The sequence below is a fragment of the Zalophus californianus genome, chromosome 11, assembly GCF_009762305.2.
Source record: "Zalophus californianus isolate mZalCal1 chromosome 11, mZalCal1.pri.v2, whole genome shotgun sequence".
Taxonomy (NCBI): domain Eukaryota; kingdom Metazoa; phylum Chordata; class Mammalia; order Carnivora; family Otariidae; genus Zalophus; species Zalophus californianus.
The window spans coordinates 37,966,427-37,988,791 of NC_045605.1; the positions used below are offsets into that span (position 1 = coordinate 37,966,427).

Here is a 22,365-nt window from a genome sequence, read left to right on the forward strand (position 1 = left end):
AAATAGCAAAACCTTCAAACAAAAATGGAAAGGGAAAGTCTCCCCAGCCACCAATCAAGACCCTACCGGGTAGGGCGTGGCGCGGCGCGGGAGCTGCGGGTAGGGAGCCGGGATTCACAGCCTGGGCTCCTAAGGGGGAAACTTGGAAACGTCGCCGCGAGCTCAGCGCAGGAGGCAGAGGCCCTCGAGGTGGGTGCGCGCGCGGCGTCGTGGGTTCGCTGCCTCTTCCTCCAGCCCTGCAGCCTCCGGGGCACGTTCGGCCCCTGCCCCGGCGCAGGGCCCCCGGCTCCGCAGGGCTGTCATGGGCCGACGTGCCAATCTCCCTCCTGCCACAAATGTCACATTCCAAGAAAAACCAGTTCCACTTGGAAAGTTTAATTTTCCCCCCTTGAACCAGATTCTTTTAAAGGCAGCACTAACAGCAAGGGAAAGCTAAGTCTAACTCCCCAGTTTCTGTCTAAGAAACTTGTCTGGGCAGAACAAAGGAGCAGCAGCTAACGCGATCCGAGCCCCGGGGTCTGGAGCGCGACCCCCTGGCCGGCCCCGCCCGCCACAGCCGAGACTCCCCCGCGCGGCAGGAAGGGTCCGGACCGGGCGCCGCATCCCGTCGGGCGGGCCCGTGTGCGCGCCTTTGTCTCGCGCGGAGGGCAGCGGCCACCGGCCACTCGCTTCCGCCCCCTCCCTCGGCCGCCGGGAGACCCGCGCGCGGGCGCGATTCGGAGAGTGCAGCCATATGGCAGCGCCCCTCCGGAAAGGCCAGCCCCGCGTCGGGGGCGCGCCCGCACCCGGGGGCCCTAGCCCCGCCGGCCCACACAACGTCCCAGGCTCGGATGAGGCGCGGGGCGGCGCGGCGATCCGACCCGCCGGCACCGGGGGCCTGCAGGGTGGCGCGGGAACAGAGTTCTGCTTTTTTTTTTTTTTTAAACCAATCTGGGTAAGGGAGGGCAAGATTGCGGTGGCTGACACTCCCGGCCACCCGCGCCGAATCGGCTGCCCAAGTCGCTGGGGAGCCCGGCCGATCTCAGCCCCGGGTCCCCCGAGGAGGAGCTCCGTGCTGGGAGCAGCAAGGGGTGAAGGAGCACCGGTCGGCTGGGTCCCTCGCGTGGGAGACTCGGAGGCGCCCTCCCCGCACCCTGAGCGGGGACTGGTTACCTTTCACCGCAGACTCACAAGTTCCCCGGCGCAACTTTGCCCGCCACATGAGGCGACCATGGCTAGCTCAGTGGCGCGGCTGGGGAAGGCGGCCGCCGGGCAGCGTGCAGGGCATGGCGTGGGGCAGCGCGGGGAAGCGGCGCCCGACAGTCAGCCCCATTCACACAGGAAGGAGAGAAATGCCAGGGCTTCACCTCCAGCCCCGAAGCCGTCCGCCGCTGCTGGGTCCTAGAGCGTCCCGCGCGTCCCACCGCAGCCCGCGCTCCCCGCCCCGGGCTCCCCGCTCCCCGCGCACGGGCCGGGGAGGGTCGTCGCGCTCGTCACTGTAACCCTACACTCCACCCCCGCCCCCGCGCCGGGCCGCTGGGCCCTAGAGCCCGCCTGCAGCCGCCCGCCACCCCTCCCGGGCCGGGACATCGCCTGCTGAAATTGCCCCGAGCTCCAGCTGACGTGTCTCCCTGAGAGTTTAGGAGGGCGATAGCCTCCGCCGTTTGCTTCCCTGCCGCGGCTTAATTAATGTCAGACTCAACAGTTCTCCCTCCTTCGAGTTTCTCTTCCTTCCCACCAACCCAACTCGGGCAGAAATCGGTTTCCTGGTCTGCCCTCAAAGTCCAGATTAGGTTATGTTTCAGATCTTTTCTTCTTAAGTGGAATTTCCAGGTGAAAAGCGGCCACACTGCTCTTTGCATTCCTCAGGCCCCGGTACGTCTATCACGCCCTGGGACTGGGCGCTGAGCTGCTACGTTCGACTCTGTTGACAAGCAGAAGGGCCCAAACAGGTCTTATAGCCTTAGGTAGTAAATGTGTTGGCAGAACTGTACATCCTGTGGTCACAACCCCACAGGCTGTTATCTGCCCTGGTGGAAGCACAGAAAGTGACTCTGGAAAAATGTTGCCCATTCTGCCCCACCTCTTAAATCGGGCTGTATTAAGAAACACTACTCACCCATCCCATTATACTCAATTATACCGGGCAGACCTCTGGAGCCTTGATCTGGGGACCTGGAACCATGCAACCATAACATTTCTCCCTACCTTTCAGAGGCCTGCTCTGCGGCTGAGAGGTGGACAGACCAGGGAATAGAATAGTTGCTGTGGAAGACGTTACCAGGAGTCAGTGCATACCACACCTCTTATCTTGTGCTCCTCTGCTCCCTTTGCCTTCTCACTAGATAGGGATTTCTTCTGGGATTCCTGCCTGGACTGGGGCAATTCCCCAAGTAGTCCGCCCCGTGGTTGTACCCTTCTGGTCAATTCTGGTGGATTGTGTATCCTGATTCCAGTCTATTCTTCTGATTCTTCTGATGGCTTAGTAACCTCGGCTCTCAAGATAAAACCCAAAGGCAGTAATTTAACAATCATTTACCAAATACCTAACTCCATTTAAAGTCAGCTACCCTAGGACTTGATAACACATAAAAGAAACACATGATAACACATAAAAGGAACAGCAGCTAACCAGCCTTTCTAGGATTTATTTAAATAGAAAAGATATGCAACCAGAAAACGCTGGTGATGCCTAAAAAATGTGGAGTAAAGGACTGACTCTGTGCAGAAGAAAGGGGAGCCTTGAAGGGTGGTGGGGCTCAGATGCAGGTAGCATTTGTAGGAAATTAGTCTAGAGTGGGGAAAAGATAATGGATAGAAAAAGAAGGGAAAGAAGGAAGGAAACCAACATTTATTAATTGCCCCCATTAGATAACACACTATATCCTAGGAGGCAGCAAAATTTAATAGTTACAAACATCCACTGGAACAAAACAGGTATGGGTTGAGTGACAGCTCACCCACTCACTCACTGTGTGACCTTGGGCAAGTCACCTAACTTTTCTAAACTTCTGTTTCATTTGAAAGGTGATGGAAATAGCCATGGCAAGGTGGTTGTAAGGATGGAATGAAGTAACAAATAAAATACTTAGCATAATGCATATAAGTGCTGAATGTATACTTGCTATTATTATTTCAATCAACCCTTCAATAGCCTTGTGAGGTAGGGAGCTAATCTGGGAACCAGTCTCAGGAAGCAATGACTTGTGAGGTCCAGGCAAAGGAGATGGGAAAGGAAGAGCGAGATACCATACAAATACCAAATCTTTGAAGATACCAGATACAGTGAAGATACCAAATCTTTGAGGCAAGATTTTACTTTTCCCAGTGACTTAGATAGGAGGAAGAACAAGGTAATCAAGTCAAGCCAGTTTGGAACCTGGGTCATAGGAAGAATGGACCATTCCTGGAAGGATGTGTCATTGAACCAATGCTGGGAGAAGCTGAGTGAAGAGGGGGAACTGGTTTGAGGAAGTTGTTGAAAGACTTTACTGTCCTCTGGGCAAGAGGAAAGAAGGAACAAGAATGTGGGTGAGAAGTGGAGAACAGACATGCAGAGAAAAATAGAAATGAAGCTATGAAGGTCGGTTTACTTGGAGAAGGTCCAGGACAAAAAAATTAGGGAAAGGAGGAGGAAGAAGAGCAAAGGTTGGAGAAGTAGAAGAGTGGGGAGGTTTAAAGGCATGGAGGCCAGAGGAAGTTTTGAGAAGGTCCCTCCAGCAGGGGGTCCGGATTCTTAGACTTCCCATGACATGGTAGGTACTGCTTGTGGGCTCCACAAGTCAGCTGACCCCAGCAGGTGGACCTAGCCTGAGCTCTTCAACTTGGATACCAAGTAATAATACAAGGGTCAAGTACATGGCGGGCCAATTTTTCCCCTCCATGCACCTGAATTTCTTCAACTATTAATAATCACCACATCAAATATAGAAAATGAATAATCTTGCACATCAAATATATCTGAGAAAAAAATATATATATATATGAGAATCTATTGTTCAGGAACTAAGGCTTGAGAAAAAGACTTCAGATTTGACTAGCAACAGGTTATCAATAATGTTTTACAGTATATTTGGTTGCTGATTCCAACATATGGTTGGGGCCAAAGAGAAACAAGGTATGTCGACAACAAAAACTGAAATCTGCTTTACTAGCCGTAAGGTAGCTCACCAGTCAGCATCTGTGTTTTCTTTGGATCTAGATACTCTAAATGTCAGCATTCTTTCTAAAGTGACCCAGTTGTCTTTTACTAACTCCTAAGAAAGTTAAGAAGGTGATGGAACAATTTCAGCACGCTTAGGGACAACTCAAAGAACAGTCTTTAAGTCCAAACAAGGCACACACTAGGATGTTCCACACCAGATGACAGAGGCATCCAGGTGGAGGAGAATGAATATGGTCTTTAGAGCTAGTCCTGAGTTCTAACCCTGGGTCCACTTCTTTCCTGCTATGAAAAGTAACATAACATGAACCAGCCTCCTCCTCTGTAAAATGGGAATAATTACACTTACATCATTGGCTTATCAAGTGCTGGACACACAAAAGAAATCCAGTAAAAGAAACCCTTTTTTTCTCCTCCAATGATTTGAAATACCAAGGAATTGAAATTCCCTAATAAAATGCAAACCTCCTTTCCCCTCACTCTTCTCTGCACCCTCCAAACACACCCCTTAAAGTCCTTATCACCTACTACGTTGACTAGGTTGGGCCTGGGCTTAGTAGGAGGGAAACAACAGATGGCAAGAAGACAGTGGTCATGACCACCACAGGGACAGTCACTACACAGCATCACCTAAAACAGGTCACACTCCATTTATGAGTTGCCAGTCAATGCCTGTTGAGTGAACAAACCAATGATTGGATGTAGCCAGGCTGTCCTTATCAAAATGCTTGTTTTGCTTCCAGAACATGTAAGGAGATTTTTTTAAGTGCTTCCCAAAGTGTGATGTATAAACTGGACACATACAAATTCATTTTCTGATGTCCCCACCTCCAAATTCTAGAGATTCAGAATCTCTAAGGGTGACGTCCTAGAATCCATTCTGACTCCTGGCACATTGCAGTTTGAGGGGCATGAACTAAGGTCTCCGACTGGCTCCTTGGGGTCAAGGAGCTCTTGTGATTCTCTTTCAGAAGCATTCACTACATCAGAGCTTAGTATGATCAAGGTAAAGGATGATGGGTGACATATTAGAAGTTAAAAACAAAGCATTACGGGAGCAGAATGGAGTGACTGATGCTGTACGGCAGGCAAACAGCAGGTTCCAAGAAATCCGAGTGCTGAGAGGAGGGTACTACTAGCAAAGACTTGGACACAGGAAAAGAAAGCACACACTGTCATGCTTCTCAGCACTTTTCCTTTGAGCCCCTTTTCATAAATATACAAAGGTCACGCCCACCGCAGATATGATCATTGCCATATTATTGCCAGGCAAGACGGTTTCTCCCAAGCTTTTCTTTCAGTCCCCTGTTTTACAATGATGATAGTTGTGATCTTTTCCTTCTTGTTTCCAAATACAAAATCATGTTCTCAAATAAGCTTTCTCACATGGCACATGCTTCCTCTGACACATGCCCTGCCCCCATCTCGCAAGCTGCTGACAGGAGCAAAATTCAGGGAATACTGGGAGAGCCTCGAGTAGATGGGGGGGCCAGGAAATATTGTGTGTGGAGAGGGAGGAGCAAGGGGTGAGCCTTTGCCGGGCCAGACTAAGAATGGAAGAGTAAAAAACAAAGAAGATAAAGATGTCAAGAGCAAGTGGAAATACACAAGGTGAGGCGCCTCTGAACTTCTGGAAATACCAGGTGCTGCTTTTAGGAGGAACTCAATGTGATATAACAGAATAGGGCATTTGAAAACCTTGCTCCATTTGAAGCTTACACCAAGCACTCTGTTGATTATGAAAACATTTCCCAACAAATATTTATTAAGTACCTACTAAAGGCCAGTCTCCATGCTACCATCCTACATAGGCGTTAGACTCATCTAGTAAGTTATAGATCTGAGGCCTGTTTGTCTGGATGTTTTTAGCTTCACCCCGCATAGCGACACACCGGTCTCTTCTTGCCCGTGGCTTTCTCCTGTGAGTGTATTACCTAGGATGCACTCAACCCCTAATTTGATCGATAGAAAACACAATCAGCAGAGGGTAGACACGATCATGTTCAGGGAAAATGCACACACACAAAAATGCTAAGGAGGGAGAATACAGACAATGTCCCGGAACAAACCTGGGGTCAGATCCTGACTCAGTAGCTAGGAATTCTTTACAAAGACGCTGGCAAGTAGCAGATACTTAATAAGTAATAATCATTTCAATTATTAATTGCTACTGTTACTATAGAAATCTTGGGAGTATTGAAAGCTCATACTTTTTGGTTGATTGGTTTTCTCAAGGTTTCTTAGCGGCAGCACTAACAGTTTGGACCAAATGAGTCTGCATTATGAACGACTGTCCTGAGCATTGGAGGGAGGTTTTAGCAGCACCCCGTAGATGCCAGGAGCAACTCCACCCCAAGTGGTGGCAACTAATGATGTCTCCAGATGTTGCCAAATGTCTCCTATGGGGTAAGATTGCCCCCCGCTGAGAACCACTGGGTTAGTTGAGTAATTAATGGTCCCCGTTTACAGGTTCCCAAGCTTCCCACCATATTGATCATTCCGTTGAGTTGCTGGGTGAATCCAATTGCAGACTAGCAGGAGGCAGCCTCAGTTTTGTTCACCCGACAGTATATCTTGATATGGTTATTTCTTCCTTTTCCTTTTTTCATGAACAAAAAACTAATTATGTTTTTCTCTATTTCCAAGGATGATGTAGACATATTTGGGGTTTTTTTCCCCCTAAAGTTGGAATCATACTGAGTTTCTAAAATAACAGCAACATAAAATCACTATTAAAAACAAGGATTGTCACAGTAACTGGTGATAACTCAGGTCAGAATGTTCGTACTTAAGAGCCCTTGTCACCGCCATTCTGAAAAGGACGCTCGGGTATTTTATTCTGAAAACATGTCCTTTCTGTTCTTAGCTACAAACAACAGTGAGAAGGAAGGCCCCTCCACAACGTGTATAGCAGTTCTGGTTCTTTCTGGAATATGCACTAAAGATGACATGTCTTGTAATTTAAATGCCAGAGACAGAGAAGTGGGGAAACTCTCACCATTCCTAATGGCTCTAGCCACTCCAGGTGGTTCAATTCAGGAGAAAAGAAATTATTTTACAGCATAGAGTCAGAGTGGGGGGGGAAGAGTTCAAATTCACATCTTAACTGATAAGTTATCCATCCAGAAATCAGAAAGTATTTATTGTGTGTCAGCGATAAAGCCAGTATCACGCTAAGCAGAACAAGAGTCTTCAGAAAAGTTCAAGGTAGAGGGGGGAATAATTAGAAATAACTAGAAAAAATTAAGACCAAAAAACAGAAGGACTAACTGAAAGGATTAACCGAAAACACAATAGAGTTTGAAAGAAAGCAGGGCCACGGGAGAGCTACAATGATGCATGCATTCATTCATTCCTTCAAAACATATTATTGGTTACATTGACTAATAAGCCACACACTCTGCCAGGTGCGTGAGTACGGTCATATGGGCTCTAACTAACATGTATATAAATAAGCCTATAATTCATTGATCTATGTGTGATGAAGAACAAGAGCAGGGCGCAGTAACAGAGACTAAGGGGGGAGAAAGGAGCTGGAAAGGGAAGGCGTCTCCAAGATGGTGCCAGAGAGGGCCAGAGTGTTCCAGCTGGGCAAACAGCATGTGCAAAGATTCTGAAGCAGAGAAGAGCTCAATGAGAGGGGAGAACTTAAAGGAGACAAAGGGAGGAGAGGGCCTGCAGGGATGGGCCCTGGAAGAGTTCCACAGGAATGTTACCAGTCTCCTCTACCCAGTGTCTGTGAACAGTCCCTTTCCAGTCAACCTTTGTGATATAAGGTATATAGAAGATGAGTTTCAAATTAAGTGGGAGAGAGATAAGGAACGTCAGAAAATGAACAACTTGGGATAAACAATAACAAGAGGACCAAATGGAAACAACCTGAAAGTGAACTCTACAGTCTATGTATTTGGTCACAGTCTCTACATGAAAGATGCAGTCTCTCCAGAGGCTTCAACTGAGTCCTTCTGAAAACGGGAAAAGACCCCAGATTCTCAGTACCAGTAGGGCAGTGGTTCCGAAACTTTACCTGCATCATAGTCACCTGAAGAGCTTGTTAAAACAGACAGCAGTTGGGGGAGGAGGGGGTTACCCTCCCGCCCCAGATTTTCTGATTCAGGAGGTCAGGGTGGTGTCCCAGAATTGCATTTCTAACAAGTTTCCAGATGATGCTGATGCCGCTGGTCCATGGACCACTCTTTGAGAACCACTGGTATAAGACATTTGGGAACCTACGTTTCCATGTACTCCGAATCTCAGTCTAAATGAAGGAACAGGTCTCTTGCTTGTTGTAGAAGAATGATCAGAACCCAGTGTTCTGTCTTGAACCAGCATGCACGGAGTGGTGTCTCTTCTGTGCCAGGTGATTTCGTACATGATCTCATTTTATCTCATTTTATCTCATTTACCCAACACCCTGCACAGTAGGTGCTATTATCCATGTTTTACACATGAGGAAAAGGGGCAAGGTGAGATTAGATGAATTTCCAGAGATCACCTGGTGCATCAGTGAGAGAGTCAGGATTTGAACCTGTGTTCAGAGCAGAGCTGTGTTGTTTCCCAAGCACTCAGTTCTTCCTCCCAGGTCTCCTGGACAGGAGAGATGCCTCCCCATCCTCCAGGCAGCACCGCACCACTAGAAAGCACCATGAGGCCTGACCCTAGTGCGGTTAGTGATGAATCTAGACACTCTCCATAGACTCCTGGGGGCTGCTAGGGACCTCAACTTGCTACTAAGTTCTTCCGCTTCCTTATGGGAGGGAGCAAGATCTATGAAGCACCCCCATAAAAGCACCATGCTAGATATGTGACATACCAAAGGTAGTTTCCCATATGTGGACTCAATACTGAGTTAAGTATTCTAGAGCACAGGCTGAGGAGTCAGATGGGCCTGGGACCAGCTTCCCCTCTACCACTTATTGATTACAAGACTGGTTAAATGACCTGACTTTATTAAAGTTCAGTTTTTCTTCTTTCAGTAAGTGGTAATTACAGTAGCAGCCACCTCAAAGTGTTGTGAGAAATGCATGAGTCAGTTGCATGTAGAGTATAAAGCTCTCTGCTCTGTGCTTAACAAGCAGCACACACTCCATAATTATTAGCTGTTATTACTAACCTGTTATCCATTTTCTTTCAAAATATAGTCACTGTAAGAGGAGATTTAATTGTTGTTGTGCTAGATACATAGTTTCTTTTTGTTTACATTTCTTGAGTCTGGGAATATTTCATTGGTAGATCCAGGATACATGAATGATGGGCATCATGATTTGAGCCCCTCCCCTCCCCAATTAGGAAAAATATCTCCAGATACCCTTATAGACAAAACAGGAAAAAAATGGGTTAGATATTTTAGGTAAATTTAAAATATTAAGTAACCATTCCCAATGAGTATTGATTGATGGAGTGATAGTAATTTGGATGGGAGGTTGAGATCAAGGGGTCTGATGATCCCACTATGCCAAATATTGGTCAAGCTGTATGTGAGGCCATGTGTTCAGTTCTCTGAGTTCTTCCTCACCTAGAGAGCGCTCTGCAGATGTTGAGCATGATGGAATGGAGAAAGCAGAGCGTATTAGCTCTGGTCCATTGTGTGGAGAAGATTAAGATACAATTTGATAGCTATCTTCAAATATTTTGGTAGCTTTCAGAAAGAAAGGAAGAACAGACTGATTCTCCATTTGCCATATAACACTCTAGAGCATTGTTTTTTAAATGGCAGTTGGCAACCCATTAGTAGAAATCAATTGAACAGGCTAAGCAGCATTTTAAATAAGTAAAAGAAAACATAATGGAAAATACCAGATGCAGCCAATCTAATAAGAGTAATTACTATCCCATACAACTTCTTAGTTATATTTATATTAAAATTTGTATGTGTGAGTCTCGATGTAAAATGTATCCTGATATTGGATCACAGTAAGAAAAAATGTTGAAAGCTCTAGAAGACACAAACACGGACAACTGGGTACAAGAAACAGAAAGTCAGGTTTTCCTTCCCTCCCTATAAAGAAACTGTTATAATAATGATCACCGCTTGGCAAAACCAGGTTTACTCAGGCAGGGGGACCCCCACACATACGTCACCCCTCTGGTGATGATCTAGCACAGGCTGAGTGCCAATGCATTACAGAAGGAGGGCACTGGTTATCCACTCCTAGGAGGATATGAAGATGTTCTGACTCTCCAAAAGAGAAAAGATTGGACCTGAGCTTCTGTTACAAGAGAGAATGGAAAAAAACAAAACCTTAAAATCCAGACTCCAGAAGCCATGCGGCCTATCCAGGAGAAGGAGTTGCTCTGTGTTTATAATGTTATACAAATGGAGCATGGAACAAATCCCTGGAGTTGTTTAGGATTTCTACTCTAGGAAGGATTAATTTCCAACATCCTTTTCTAATTGAGGTGATAAAAGAACTCAGACATCAGCAATCAGGTCTCATTGATAGAAGCACCTAAATGGAGTCCCGTGCGGATTGAATACCTGGTGATAGGAACAGAGCTGTGTTTTATCACGCCTCCTAACAGAGCAAACTAAAATCCAGTGCAAAGAACAGAGCATCCCCAGACGCTGCTACCTACACCTAGGGCTGCCAGATAAAACACATGACACCAGTTGCATTTGAATTTCAGAAAAGCAACAAAATTTCTCTAGTATAGTATGTTTCAAATATTGCAGAGGACATACATATACTTTTTTAAAAAATCATTTGCTGTTCATCTAAAATTAAACGTAACTGGGTATCCTGTATTTTTGTTTGCTAATTCTGACAAATACCTGCCCACCCAGGGATATGTCCCTATACCCGCCTTAGAGCATTCCTCAGTCTCTCATTTGGCAAACAATGTGGAATGTCAGCACCAAGGAGATGATAGTCCTAAAAAGCAACAATGATGCTAATGGAAAAAAGGAGTGAAATTCGAATGAACGTGGTATTAACAGCTTTGTCCCACTGAACCACCCCCCCGCCCCAGGCCAAATGTTAAGGACCTTTTGAGAGCAGGACAGATTCCATGAGGTATCAGGCCTGGCGCAGCATTTAAGGAAGGAGTTAATGGGGTTACATTCCCACTTTGTAGAGTTTCCATGCTAAACCCCAGGCACGGATGCGGGAGAAGATTCAACTTCGTTCACCTGTTCTCCGTTACTCAGCACTCAGTGGCGCGATCCCTACAGGAGGAGCTCACTGTGGTTCCGGGACTGCCATAGCTATTCTAAGACAGATATGATGCTGTTCCTGCCTGGTACCCTTGCTCTCTTGCATATTTGCATTCCCATATCACAGATGAGTAAACTGAGATCTACAGAATTTGGATAACCCACTCAAGGTCCCTGGTCAGTAAGTACCCATCAGCTTGGAGGAGCCAGAGCTCCACCTTGTAAATTTTCTGTTACTTGGTCTTTCTCCCTGCCTTAGGTCGTCACTTCTTTGAGGAAAGGATTGTGTCTCTTCACCCTTGGGCCCCCAAGCCTAGCCTGCAGTGCGTGGCAAGTTGTATGCAGGATTGTAAACAGGTCAGCCCATATTTCTACGGTCAGATAGACCTGACTGCAAATCACGGTTCTGCCAAGGATCTGCCACTGAGGATCAGGAGTTTGGGTTCTCATAACTTACTCTGGAATTGGGATGGTGGGTTAAGAACCCTAGCAGTGAAGAACAGAGCCGGGCTCAAGCCCTGGCTCTACCACCCACCAGGTGCGACTTGGCAAGTTATTTAACGTGTTCAGGCTTCAGTTCCCCATCTGTAAAATGAGGGAAATAATAGTACCTGCCTCACAGGATTGTTTCAAGATGACTGTCATAAATTTCTTAGCAAGATACTTAATACATGGAAAGCACTCAACAAATATCAGCTCTTTTTATTATAGTGCATTTAAAACTGCCATTTGAACTGGAGTAAATAAATTTTGGTTAACTACTGGCATAGGTATGGCAAGTTTTAAACATAGTTTTATTCAGGGGATCAGAACTTGGGGACAATAAACCCCATCAGGTAAATAATTTAGGGGAAACTTATTTTAAAAGAATTAATCAAAGGAGAATTTAGTCTTTTTATTATGTACACGACACTGAAAGAGTTCCCAGAAAAGGAAAGAAATATCCATGAGAATGTCATCCAGGGAGTGTGGGATCAGGGCTACCACATTCAGTTGTGTAAGCTGTTCACTGCACAAGAGTGCCAGGCTGAGAGAGTGAACGAGGCAGAAGTGGGGGGCTGAAATCTAGCTTGCACTCTACCCACTAAACTGGCAACCCTGTCTCTGCTCTTCATCCACTTGGAGAGGATGATTTTTTCCAATTTGTTCAAAGGCACCGTTTGAGATTGTGGTGGCTTTGGCTTTATACTTTTGTGGTTAATTTTTTCCCTTTTCTCTTCTTTCAGTGTCACTAGATGACCAGAAAAGGAGAGGAAAAATGAGATGGAGTTCAAGAAAGGAAGACATACCTGAAAGTGATGAGGGAAGTGGGGGGCAGGGAGGAGGCAGCAAAAATTGGATAGCATTTACTAAACCCTGGCCATTTGTCAGGCACTGTCCTAAGAGCTTTAGATGTGCCAACTCGTTTGATCCTATACAACATGGGGAGCCACTGGAGGTGAAGGCAGCGGGTGGTCACGTGAGCTTAACCCACACAAGGGTCGCACAGGACAGAAAAGAGCCTGGCAAACCCTAGTCCATAGCAAATGTTCAGAATCTGGAATCCCTCTTTTGAGTTTGGGGGGAAAATGACTTTTTGAGCCAAAAGGGAAATATGTTACATCGAGGACACAGTCTTAAGCTTTCTGGCTGGACAACCACCAAAGCTACAATAACGAACTTTTCTTTTTGGTCAACAGCCAGTGAATAATAGCAAACCTCTGGGAGACAGAAATGCCAATGCCCCGGCAGGTTACACATCCCAGCAGTAGACCTTCATCATTCAACTCCCCTTCAGCCCCGAACTTTCTGTAGGGTTCATTTCAGACCAGATTCTGCATCCACAGGTCCCTTCTCTATTCTCTTAAAAACCTGAAGTCTCCATAAAATATTTACTGTTAAACAGTGACCGGAAAGCAGCTATGGTGCCCACTGTTGAAAACAAAACAAAACAAAACCTCTGAGTTTGAAAATAAATCTTGCTACCAGGTGGTCAGTAATGTTGCCAACTCTGGATTTGGGGGTACAAAGGTCACGGGGAGAGGCGAATTAGGCAGAGATAAATATATATACATATTTGACATTAAAATAACCACACATGTGTGTCATGATGATGAATGTCTGTAACTAGCGAGCCTATAAGGAGAGCGTTTCAGCAGCCAGCACACAGCTAGAGACAGCAAAACCACCCCTGAACATCTGTTTCCCCCATTTTGCCAAAGAGCAGTCTTTTTTTATCCTTTTTTATAATTTGACCTGTTCCATTTTCTGGCAGAGGGCCCTAGGAAGGCAAGCACTGCTTTTTCTGTCCATATTCCAACTTAAGATGGGAAAAGGGAGGAGGGAACCAGAGCAGGAAGGGGGAGGAGACAGACACAGAGAAACCGAGGCACAGATGAGGCCAGGGAGGGAGACAGAGAGCAAGGGGTGGGGGGAGAAAGGAGGAGGAACACAGAGAGAGAGAGAACACAGAGATACCAAATCATTTTAATGTGCCCACCCTGAGCAAAACTGATTTGAGAAAAATACAGAGAGGACATATTCCAGAATGATCATCCAGTAAGAACGTGACCCAGAAATCATAACCACAGTACTCCTGAACAGATCAAGCTGGTGACTTAACACTCTCTAGATTCCAGTAGTGCTCAAAATCGATGAAATATTATTGTTCCTAGGTAGTCACATTGTGTTTAATAGTCAGGAGTAACTGGACACAGGCCTATATATTTCTAGTATAAGCATCTCTCTGGCAAGGAAAATGCCCTTCCCATTTTCCTGTGTAGTGTGTGTGTGTGTTTTATCCCATTATTCCGTATCTGCTTCCTTGCTCTTTCTTTTGTTTAGCCAAGGTAAATAACCACTTATCCCCCAGAATTTGTCATTTCCCTTTCCTGTTCCCTTCTCTCTCCCAACTAGAACAACATGAAATAAAGCTTCATCTCGTGGGCCACGCATGGCATCATTTCGCAAACAAACATCAGGAGCATGGCGGTGAATTTTATACCTGAGCCTGAGCCCACCTGTCCTTAGTTATGTTTTCAGATTCCTCTCCGAGCTCCTACCACTGTGCTCCAAATCACGCTGCTGCCGAGGTTTAGTTTCCTTTAGAAATAGCATGAGCACCATCACCACAGGGAAACCATCAGAGGTTTCCTGTCATAGGGACTCTAGGCTGTAATACGGAGCAGGGAGAGCAGGAAGTGAATGAAGGAAGAAGCTAGAAGGAGTTTTTCTGGTTGTTGCTTCAGATCCCATTATGGAAAATTCCTTTGGAGCCTAGTGATCGTCATTTGTTGGTCTAAAAACAAACAAAAATATGTGTATGTAGCTTTGAGCACCCACCCTTCATGCATATATGCAGCAAATATGTATAGAATGGTCATGTACTGTACTGTCAGGCCCTGGGCTAGTTCCTTCTACATAATTTATTGCATTCAATCCGCAACCAAATCCCCCTGGGAGGAGGGCAACCTGTATAGTCTCCTCCCCAGAAAACTGAGATTGGCTCTGGAGACAGAGATAATATTTTTTAAATTTATTTATTTATTTATTTACTTGAGAGACAGTATAGAGGGAGATGGAGAAGCAGACTCCCCGCTGAGCACGACCCTGGGATCGTGACCCCAGCCGAAGGCAGCCGCTTAACCGACTGAGCCACCCAGGCACCCCGGAGATTATATTTTTAATCAAGGTTTGCCTCTAACTAGCTGTGTGATTTGAGGAAGATCATTTAACCAGTGTGAGCCTCTGTTTCCTCCTCCATAATGTGAAAATAATTCCTTCTGCTCCCCGGAGTTGTTCTGAGGATGAAATGAGCTGATATCCCCAACCAGATCCATCATGGAAGAGACTGAGTTGCCCAGATTTAGGCAACTACACCAATGGTGGACTCTTCTGTGGCTGTTCCGTGGGAGCCCAGGAGGCCGGCCCACACCCTGCGGCAGGGTGAGTTTTCCTGTGAAGGGAATTGAATTTCCCGCTGTCAGTCATCTTGAGAGAAAGCTAAAAGGGGGTGAACACTCCCTCCCTCTTAGAAGCTATGCTTGGGGTTGGGTAGGAGGAAGGCAGATAGACAGGCTTCCAAGGGTGGAGCGATCTGGGGTGGATCCCAGGCAGGGGTGACTGGCCCTGGCTGTTGGGAGGCCAGCCAGCACAGGGCAGGTAGCCAGCCTGATCCCAGACTCTTGGTGGGTCTGGGCTTATGTAGCAATGAGAAGGCCCCGGACCCACTCTGAGGCTGAAAGAGCACAGAGAAGAGTGGTATCCTCACCCCTGCAGCCAGCAGAGGGTAGGACACCGGGAAGCCAGCCATGCTCGCAAGTGAACGTCAAGCCTCCAGGTTCTGGTATGAGCAGGGACGGCAGCAGCCATGGCCAGCATCGTGTGGCCACCGGTTTCTAAAGAACAGAGGACACGGAGCAGTTAACACGGTGTCCACGGGCCTCAGGGAGGTGTCTGGATTCTAGCTCCCCTGGCAAAAAGCTTAGAGCATCCAGAACTGACTGTGGATGCAAATAAGCACTCCTGAGAATTATTGGACATAACATTGGAGGGTAGCCTTTGAGAAAGACTTGATCTGGGCAGGCAAATCTTCAGAAGTTGATATATTTGAAGGCATCAATGTGGGTGACATGATTCAAACTCCAAGGCGGGAAGCTGAGTAGACAGTTTATACATGTAAAGTGCTCAGCACAGAATAGGTGAACAATAAGCCCAGCATCTTTCTCCTTATTCATCCCCATATAATGGAAAGGAAGAAACTTTGGATGGAGGATACATGTGACTTGGAACAGATTTGTTCACAAGTCTTGAGCCTTGTCGTATCCTCCTAACATAGGGTGGGGGAGGGCAGATGAGCGACAATATTATTTAATTCATAGGCCAAAAATTAAAACTCTCAGAAGGTTTTGACCATGCTTGAAGGTATCAGAGCACTTGCCTAGGGGCGTGAAAACAGTAAACGTTTAATGATGGCCGCTGCACTCGAGCATTAGTCCTTCAATGCATTCACTTCTCACCCCCGTGGTCTGAGGCCGGTACTATTATCATCCCCATCGTGTCAGCCAGGGCCCTCGCAGGAAATGGACCATGTGCCCGGATTGTGCCTGAAGAGGGTCTAATGAAGGCCCTGCTGACAACACTGTGCCGAGCAGGGTGAAGGGAAAAGAAGCCATGAAGAAGCCCCCTAGGGGCAGCCATAGTGGGGAGCCACTGCCACCCTAGGTCAGGAGAGGAGATTCCAGAATCCAGCAAGGTCTGATGCTAGGAGGGTGACTCTGGCTGGAGGAGCCGTGGCCTAGGACAACACAGCCTACCAGGAAGGGAATCAGCCCCCTGACATCTCTTTCTTTCCACTGCCCCCACCACCACCGCACCCGCATATCCTGCCAGTGCCTCCCACTGGCCCAATCCAACTGGAAGCCAGATAATACATTCCAAAAGGTATGTTTTTCAAGACACAGAGCAGAATGGCGAAGGATGGCAAGTGTGCCTGGCAGAGCACCAGAAAGTAGCTGATGCATGGTTTTAGAGATTAGGAAATGGAGACCTAGATTAAGTCATTTGCTCAAGGTCGTGAAGCAAGTAAAATTTAAGCCCACACAGTATGACTCCGGGTCCATGTTCTTAACCACCAAGACTGGGATCGAGTCCCACATCGGGCTCCTTGCTCAGCAGGGAGCCTGCTTCTCCCTCTCTCCCTCTGCTTGTGCTCTCTCTGTCAAATAAATAAAATCTTTTAAAAAAAAATTAAAGCTTACTAAGTATCCAGCACCTCTTTCTGCCTGCACCCTACCCAATCATTCCTCTGTTAACAGACTCCACTTTACTCCCACCTAAATTTCCCAGTCCTCTTGGAGCTGGGTATGGCCACCTGACTAAAGTTCAGGTCAAAGGATATAAGTGAAATGATGTGCCCAGCTTCGGGTTGTGCCCTCCGTTTTCCTCCTGTCTTTCCTATGGACTGGAATGCGGACGTGATGATAGGGGCTGAAGCAGCCACCCTAAACTGTGTGGAAGCAACACTTCAGGACATCAGAGCACAACAAAGCCACCAGAGCAGCACGGGACTGCTTAGCTAATGCTCTAAGTGAAAGAGAAACTAACTTGTTTCTTGTTTAAGTCACTGTCATTTTAGCCTTTGTTATAGCAGCCAAGCCTGTATCCTCAATAATACAGAGACAGAGCACCTCCATGGCCAGGATGTGGCCCCGTCATTGTGCTTTGAGCAATATGACTGATAGAGACTGCTGGTGATCACCAATATAATTGTTCTTCCTAGCACATTCTAGACTACATTTCCCATCCTCCTTTGTCTAGGTGAGGCTGTGGGACTAGTTCTCACTTTTGGAATATGAGAAGTGAGTATGTTACCTCCAGGTTGAGACAATTCAACACTAGACTATAACACAAGCAAGAAACACCACCTTGATCATGCTGAGCCGCAAACTCATCTCATATCTAAGGAGGGCAAGGGGGTAGGTTGGTAAACATTTAAGTTATTATTTTAAAGAAGTTACACAAATGTTATCATTTATTCTAATAAAGTCCATAGACATCCTGCTTGAATGAGGAAGATAAGAGTTACATAACTAAACTCCTTCTCACGGCCCTCAGTGGAGTTAGCCCTGGTGGCTCCCGAGAATGCTATGTTCAAGAGCACTCCTTTCAGGACTCGCGGGGAAGTTCACAGGGTCTGAGCACAGACAGCAGCAACTGCGCTTACTGAGGCATGCCAGCGGGTCAAGCAAGCCCAGAGGACAACACATTAGGAAAAGTGAAGGGAACATGGGACCTGTCTGCTTTGGGATGGTGGGAGGGGATTTGCGCCCCATTCTTGCTAACGTCCAAATTGTCTAAAATAAGCATGTGTTACTTTTACACTGAAAAACGGTTTTAAAACTTTGACTTTTAAGAAAGGTAAAAAATAAACTGGATAAGCTAAAGAAGGAACAAAGGAGAGAGCTATAGGGCACAAGTCAAAGGATGCAGTCCCCAACACACAGTTATAACAAGCAGAGGGGCCAATCTTAGAGATATGTACCTGAGAAGACAAAGCATCCCAAGAATGACCCTCATTCACTCATTCAACAAGCATTTACTGAAGCCAGGCCCTATGTGACAGCAAGATTTACAAAGAACAAAGTGGCCACCATCTAGTGCAGTAGCTCACAACCTTGGCTATGCACTGGAATAACTTGAAATTTTTATTTTTTTATTTTATTTATTTTTTAAGTAGGCTCCATGCCCAGTGAAACAACCCCGAGATCAAGCCCTGAGCTGAAATCAAGAGTCAGACGCTTAACCGCCTAAGCTACCCAGGCACATTGGAAACGTGATTTTGAAAAAGCACACTGCTAAAACGCTGATGTTTGGGGCCACACTGCAGAAATTCTGATGTAACTGGTCAGGGTGAAGGCTTGGTCTCGGCACTTTTAATGTGCAGGGTGGACAACCACCAGGAGGATGTGACACAAGGGCTTAGTGCTGAAAGAGGGGTAAGAGAAAAGGAGAAGAGGGAAGGAGAGCATGCAGGCACAGGAAATAGAGCTGAGGTTAGGGGACCGCCCCTGGCTCAAATATAACTAGAAAGTTAGAGCGGGTGGGGGTGATGCAGATCACGGAGGTCCTCCCTTGCCTAATCAAGTACCTATCCTCCAGGTTGGGGGGGGGGGCGTCAATCAAAGTTACTAGACAGGGGCAGACATGGTCACATCTGGGTTCATCTCAACTCTCCAGGCATTCCTTCTTACCCGCTCAGATGGCTAGCACTTCTGCCCATGGATGGGACTATAGAAAGGCAACGAAGAGGTGGGGGCTTTGCCTCCTCAGAAAATGGCACCACGACAGAGAGGGGGCTTATTTCTGGATTCTCCATCATAGGCAGCCTTCAATACGGCACTCATCTAGAGATAGACTCTTGTCTCTACTGCCTTTCCAAAACCCCCTTTTTGTGTAACTTAAATTTAATTACACGATCTTGCTGCAACACTGAGAACAAACCCACTAAGGGGCCAGTGTAGTTCATTTGGAGACTTAGATGAAAATTTGGAGGTGAAACTGACCACCATTCATGCCACAAGAAAGTAGTAGGGTTGCCACCAAAGGCCTCAGATGGAAAATCATTCCACGTGCTACTTCAGGGACAAATTACTAAATAATTCAATTGACCCGATCACCATCCCTGAGTATCTGTTTTTGTAGACCAGGTAAGTGGCAGAGAAATTTCTAGAAATAAAAATGGTATTGGTTAATCAGTGGGACAATTGATAAGAGCCATTCTATCCTTCAAACACAGGAAATAAGTACTTTTCAAATGAATAATAATAATAATAATAATAATAACAGCGGCAAGCACTTCCTAAAGACCTGCACATGGTACTAGGGCTTTACAGACACCATCTACAACATCCATGCAAGGTCTCCATTTGGGTTGAGGAGATAACTGAGGCTCAGAGCAGTTTAGTCTCCTGCCCAAGGTCACAAGGAAGTGCAATGATAGAATTCACACTAAGTTTTTGTTTGTTTTTTTGGGGGGGAAGGGGCAGAGGGAGAGAGAATCCCAAGCGGATTCCATACCCAGCAGGGAGCCCAACTCATACTCCATCTCAGGACCCTGAGACCATAACCTGAGCCAACATCAAGAGCTGGACGCTTTAACCGACTGAGTCACACAGGCGCCCCTCAAACTAAGTTTTTATGACGTCCCTCTACCTCTTCTTCAGGTCCCTAATGTTCTGGCCAGGGGTTGATTCTGTGTTCATCTGTGTTCCAGAAAGAATGGCTGCTTGACAAGCTCATCAACTGCTGTAAGAGGCATTTTTCCCACTGTGCTTCTAAGAAAAGCACCAAAAACTATCATGACTCTTTCCAAGGGAGAAATAAATGCCAGCTTCCTCTTTGATCTGAGCAGCATGGAAACAATGCAGTCGCATCCAGTGAGCTGCTCTGTCAAGGAGAGAATACCCCTTTGGAGACACCATGCACTCGAACAGCATGGCACATGAATATAAATAATAAATACCCATAGCTTATGGCTCCTCGCAGCATCTGCATGACACCTGAGAGGTCACCTGGCACAACCCCAGCTTCTCAAAGATGAGAAAACAGGCTAGTTACCAAATCTATTAAGGATGATGAAGCAGTGAGAACCCTGGTGTCAGGCTGCCAGACTTGTGTTTTCAGAGCCCAAGAGGGAACCCCAAGGTTCCTGTAAGGCTCTCATCTCCTCATGAGAAACTGGGCATTTCCCGCAGGGGTACTGAAGAGAAAGAAGGTTGCCTGCTTATTCTCTACCACTAATTGGAAGGGCTGCCCCTATTTATCAGTGTCTCAGCACTGAGGGCAGTCCAGTCTGTTGCTCCCGGAAGTAGTTATGGAAATGAAAGAAGGTCAAACACCTGGGCCTCTCTGGTACATAAATCATTCTGTGAATGCAAACCAAATTTAGGAGTTATACAGGTGGCTTCTCAGAGCAAGGAATGCTCAGCCTGCCACTGCTTATGCTTATCTATAATTTAAGAGAACCAAAGAGCTTCTGTCACAGTGTGGAGTGCTGATGGTGGTGTCACTAATACACAATTATACACGAGGGGAGCAGATCACCAAGAATGTGCCTACTTAATAAATCACTTCCTGCAAAGCTACGGTTTAGATGGCATTTTCATTTCATAAAAGGATTCACTATAGTGAGCCTTTAAAAGCTAGTTTTGGTTATGCATTTAATCTATGATTCCATTTACAGTGATAGGATTGCCTCACAACTTGTCAGAAACACAGCTTCTGAACAAAACACGTACTGTCTCCTGCCTCAGACTGCCATCCTTGATCCAGACCTATTTTGGGTGCCGGGCTCAGGGAAATGAATGGAAGTCATTGCTGAGGTGGGATTTTACTTCAGGTGGAGTGGGGATGCGGTAAGGACATACATCCCAGGAGGAGAGGCTGACCAGAAACAAGGCTGAGAATGTTACTGTGGATCAACATTTTTCAACAGCTATCATTCCAGGCTAGGAGGGCAAGATTTTCAAGCTGGTGATAAGAGAACAGCAAGGACAGATTTGACAGCCCAGATTGTTAGCACCTAAACTAAACCGGAAAGTGAGGGAGGGGGAAAAAAAAAGAAAGAAAGAAAGAGAAAGAAACCAACCACAGAGCCACCGAAGTGAGACTGGGTGGCAGGAATATTTAGAGGGATCCTGACGATGCAAATTTCCTTCCCTCCGCACAAGGAAGTCTGTCTGTGACAGGAGTGTGGCAGTTCACCCACCACAAATCTACACTACAGGGACAGGCTCCACATAGGTGGATGAAATGCCCTATTCCCAGACACCTACAGGCTGAATGAGGAGCAGAAACCAGGGAGGAACGCAGCTCCCTGGTGGTGACTAGACCACCCTTTGGGGCCCTCGACTTGGTTACATTCAGCTTAGGGACGACCCTCACGATGTCCTTCTCAGGCAAGGCACTTAGCTAGGCAGAGCCAGCCACCGGCGCGTCCTTCCAGGCAGGATGAGCCCGGCTGCTTCCAGAGGCCCCAGGCCGGGAAGTTTGCTGTCCCTTGCTCCTCAGAGCAGCACCATCGACGTGGGGACACACACACACACACACACACACACACACACACACACACACACACGCCACATTTGACACTTTCCCCGCCACCCCAAAGCACACGCACCAGCAGCACCATCGACCTGGACACCCACCCCCCCCCCACACACACACACGCCACATTTGACACTTTCCCCGCCACCCCAAAGCACACGCACCGAGAAAAGGCCGGTTCCCGCCGCGAAAGGAACATGACCCCAGGGAAGTGTTCCGTGCCCCCTTCCCTCCTCCCCTGCGGCGGATTGTGTCTGGGCACCCCCAGACTCGAGGGTCTCGGGCGGAATTCCGAGAAGAAGAGGCAAAAGGGCTAGACTTACCTAACTCCTCCGGGCTGTAGGGCGCGGGCGAGGCTTCCACAAACTCACTGTCTGGAGGAAGAAAAAAAAGCAGAAAACAAAAACAGAATCGCAATCATTCAGGGCAGATCGATCAAACATCTGTTACCGCGCAGGTCCCTTAGAAAAGCGCGGGTTTCTCTCTC

The 22,365-nt window shown here is 46.9% G+C and overlaps 1 protein-coding gene across 5 annotated transcripts in view; it reads right to left on the minus strand.

Annotated features, from left to right (window-relative positions):
- The window catches only part of AMOTL1 (angiomotin like 1), a 116,225-nt gene that overhangs the window by 93,494 nt on the left and 366 nt on the right, over window positions 1–22,365 (minus strand). For 2 of the 5 annotated variants that reach the window (XM_027578859.2, XM_027578857.2), the window contains exon 2: window positions 22,202–22,252. In XM_027578859.2, the coding sequence (XP_027434660.1) occupies window positions 22,202–22,252 (51 nt within the window). The other 3 variants (XM_027578860.2, XM_027578858.2, XM_027578861.2) reach the window with 2 other exon arrangements.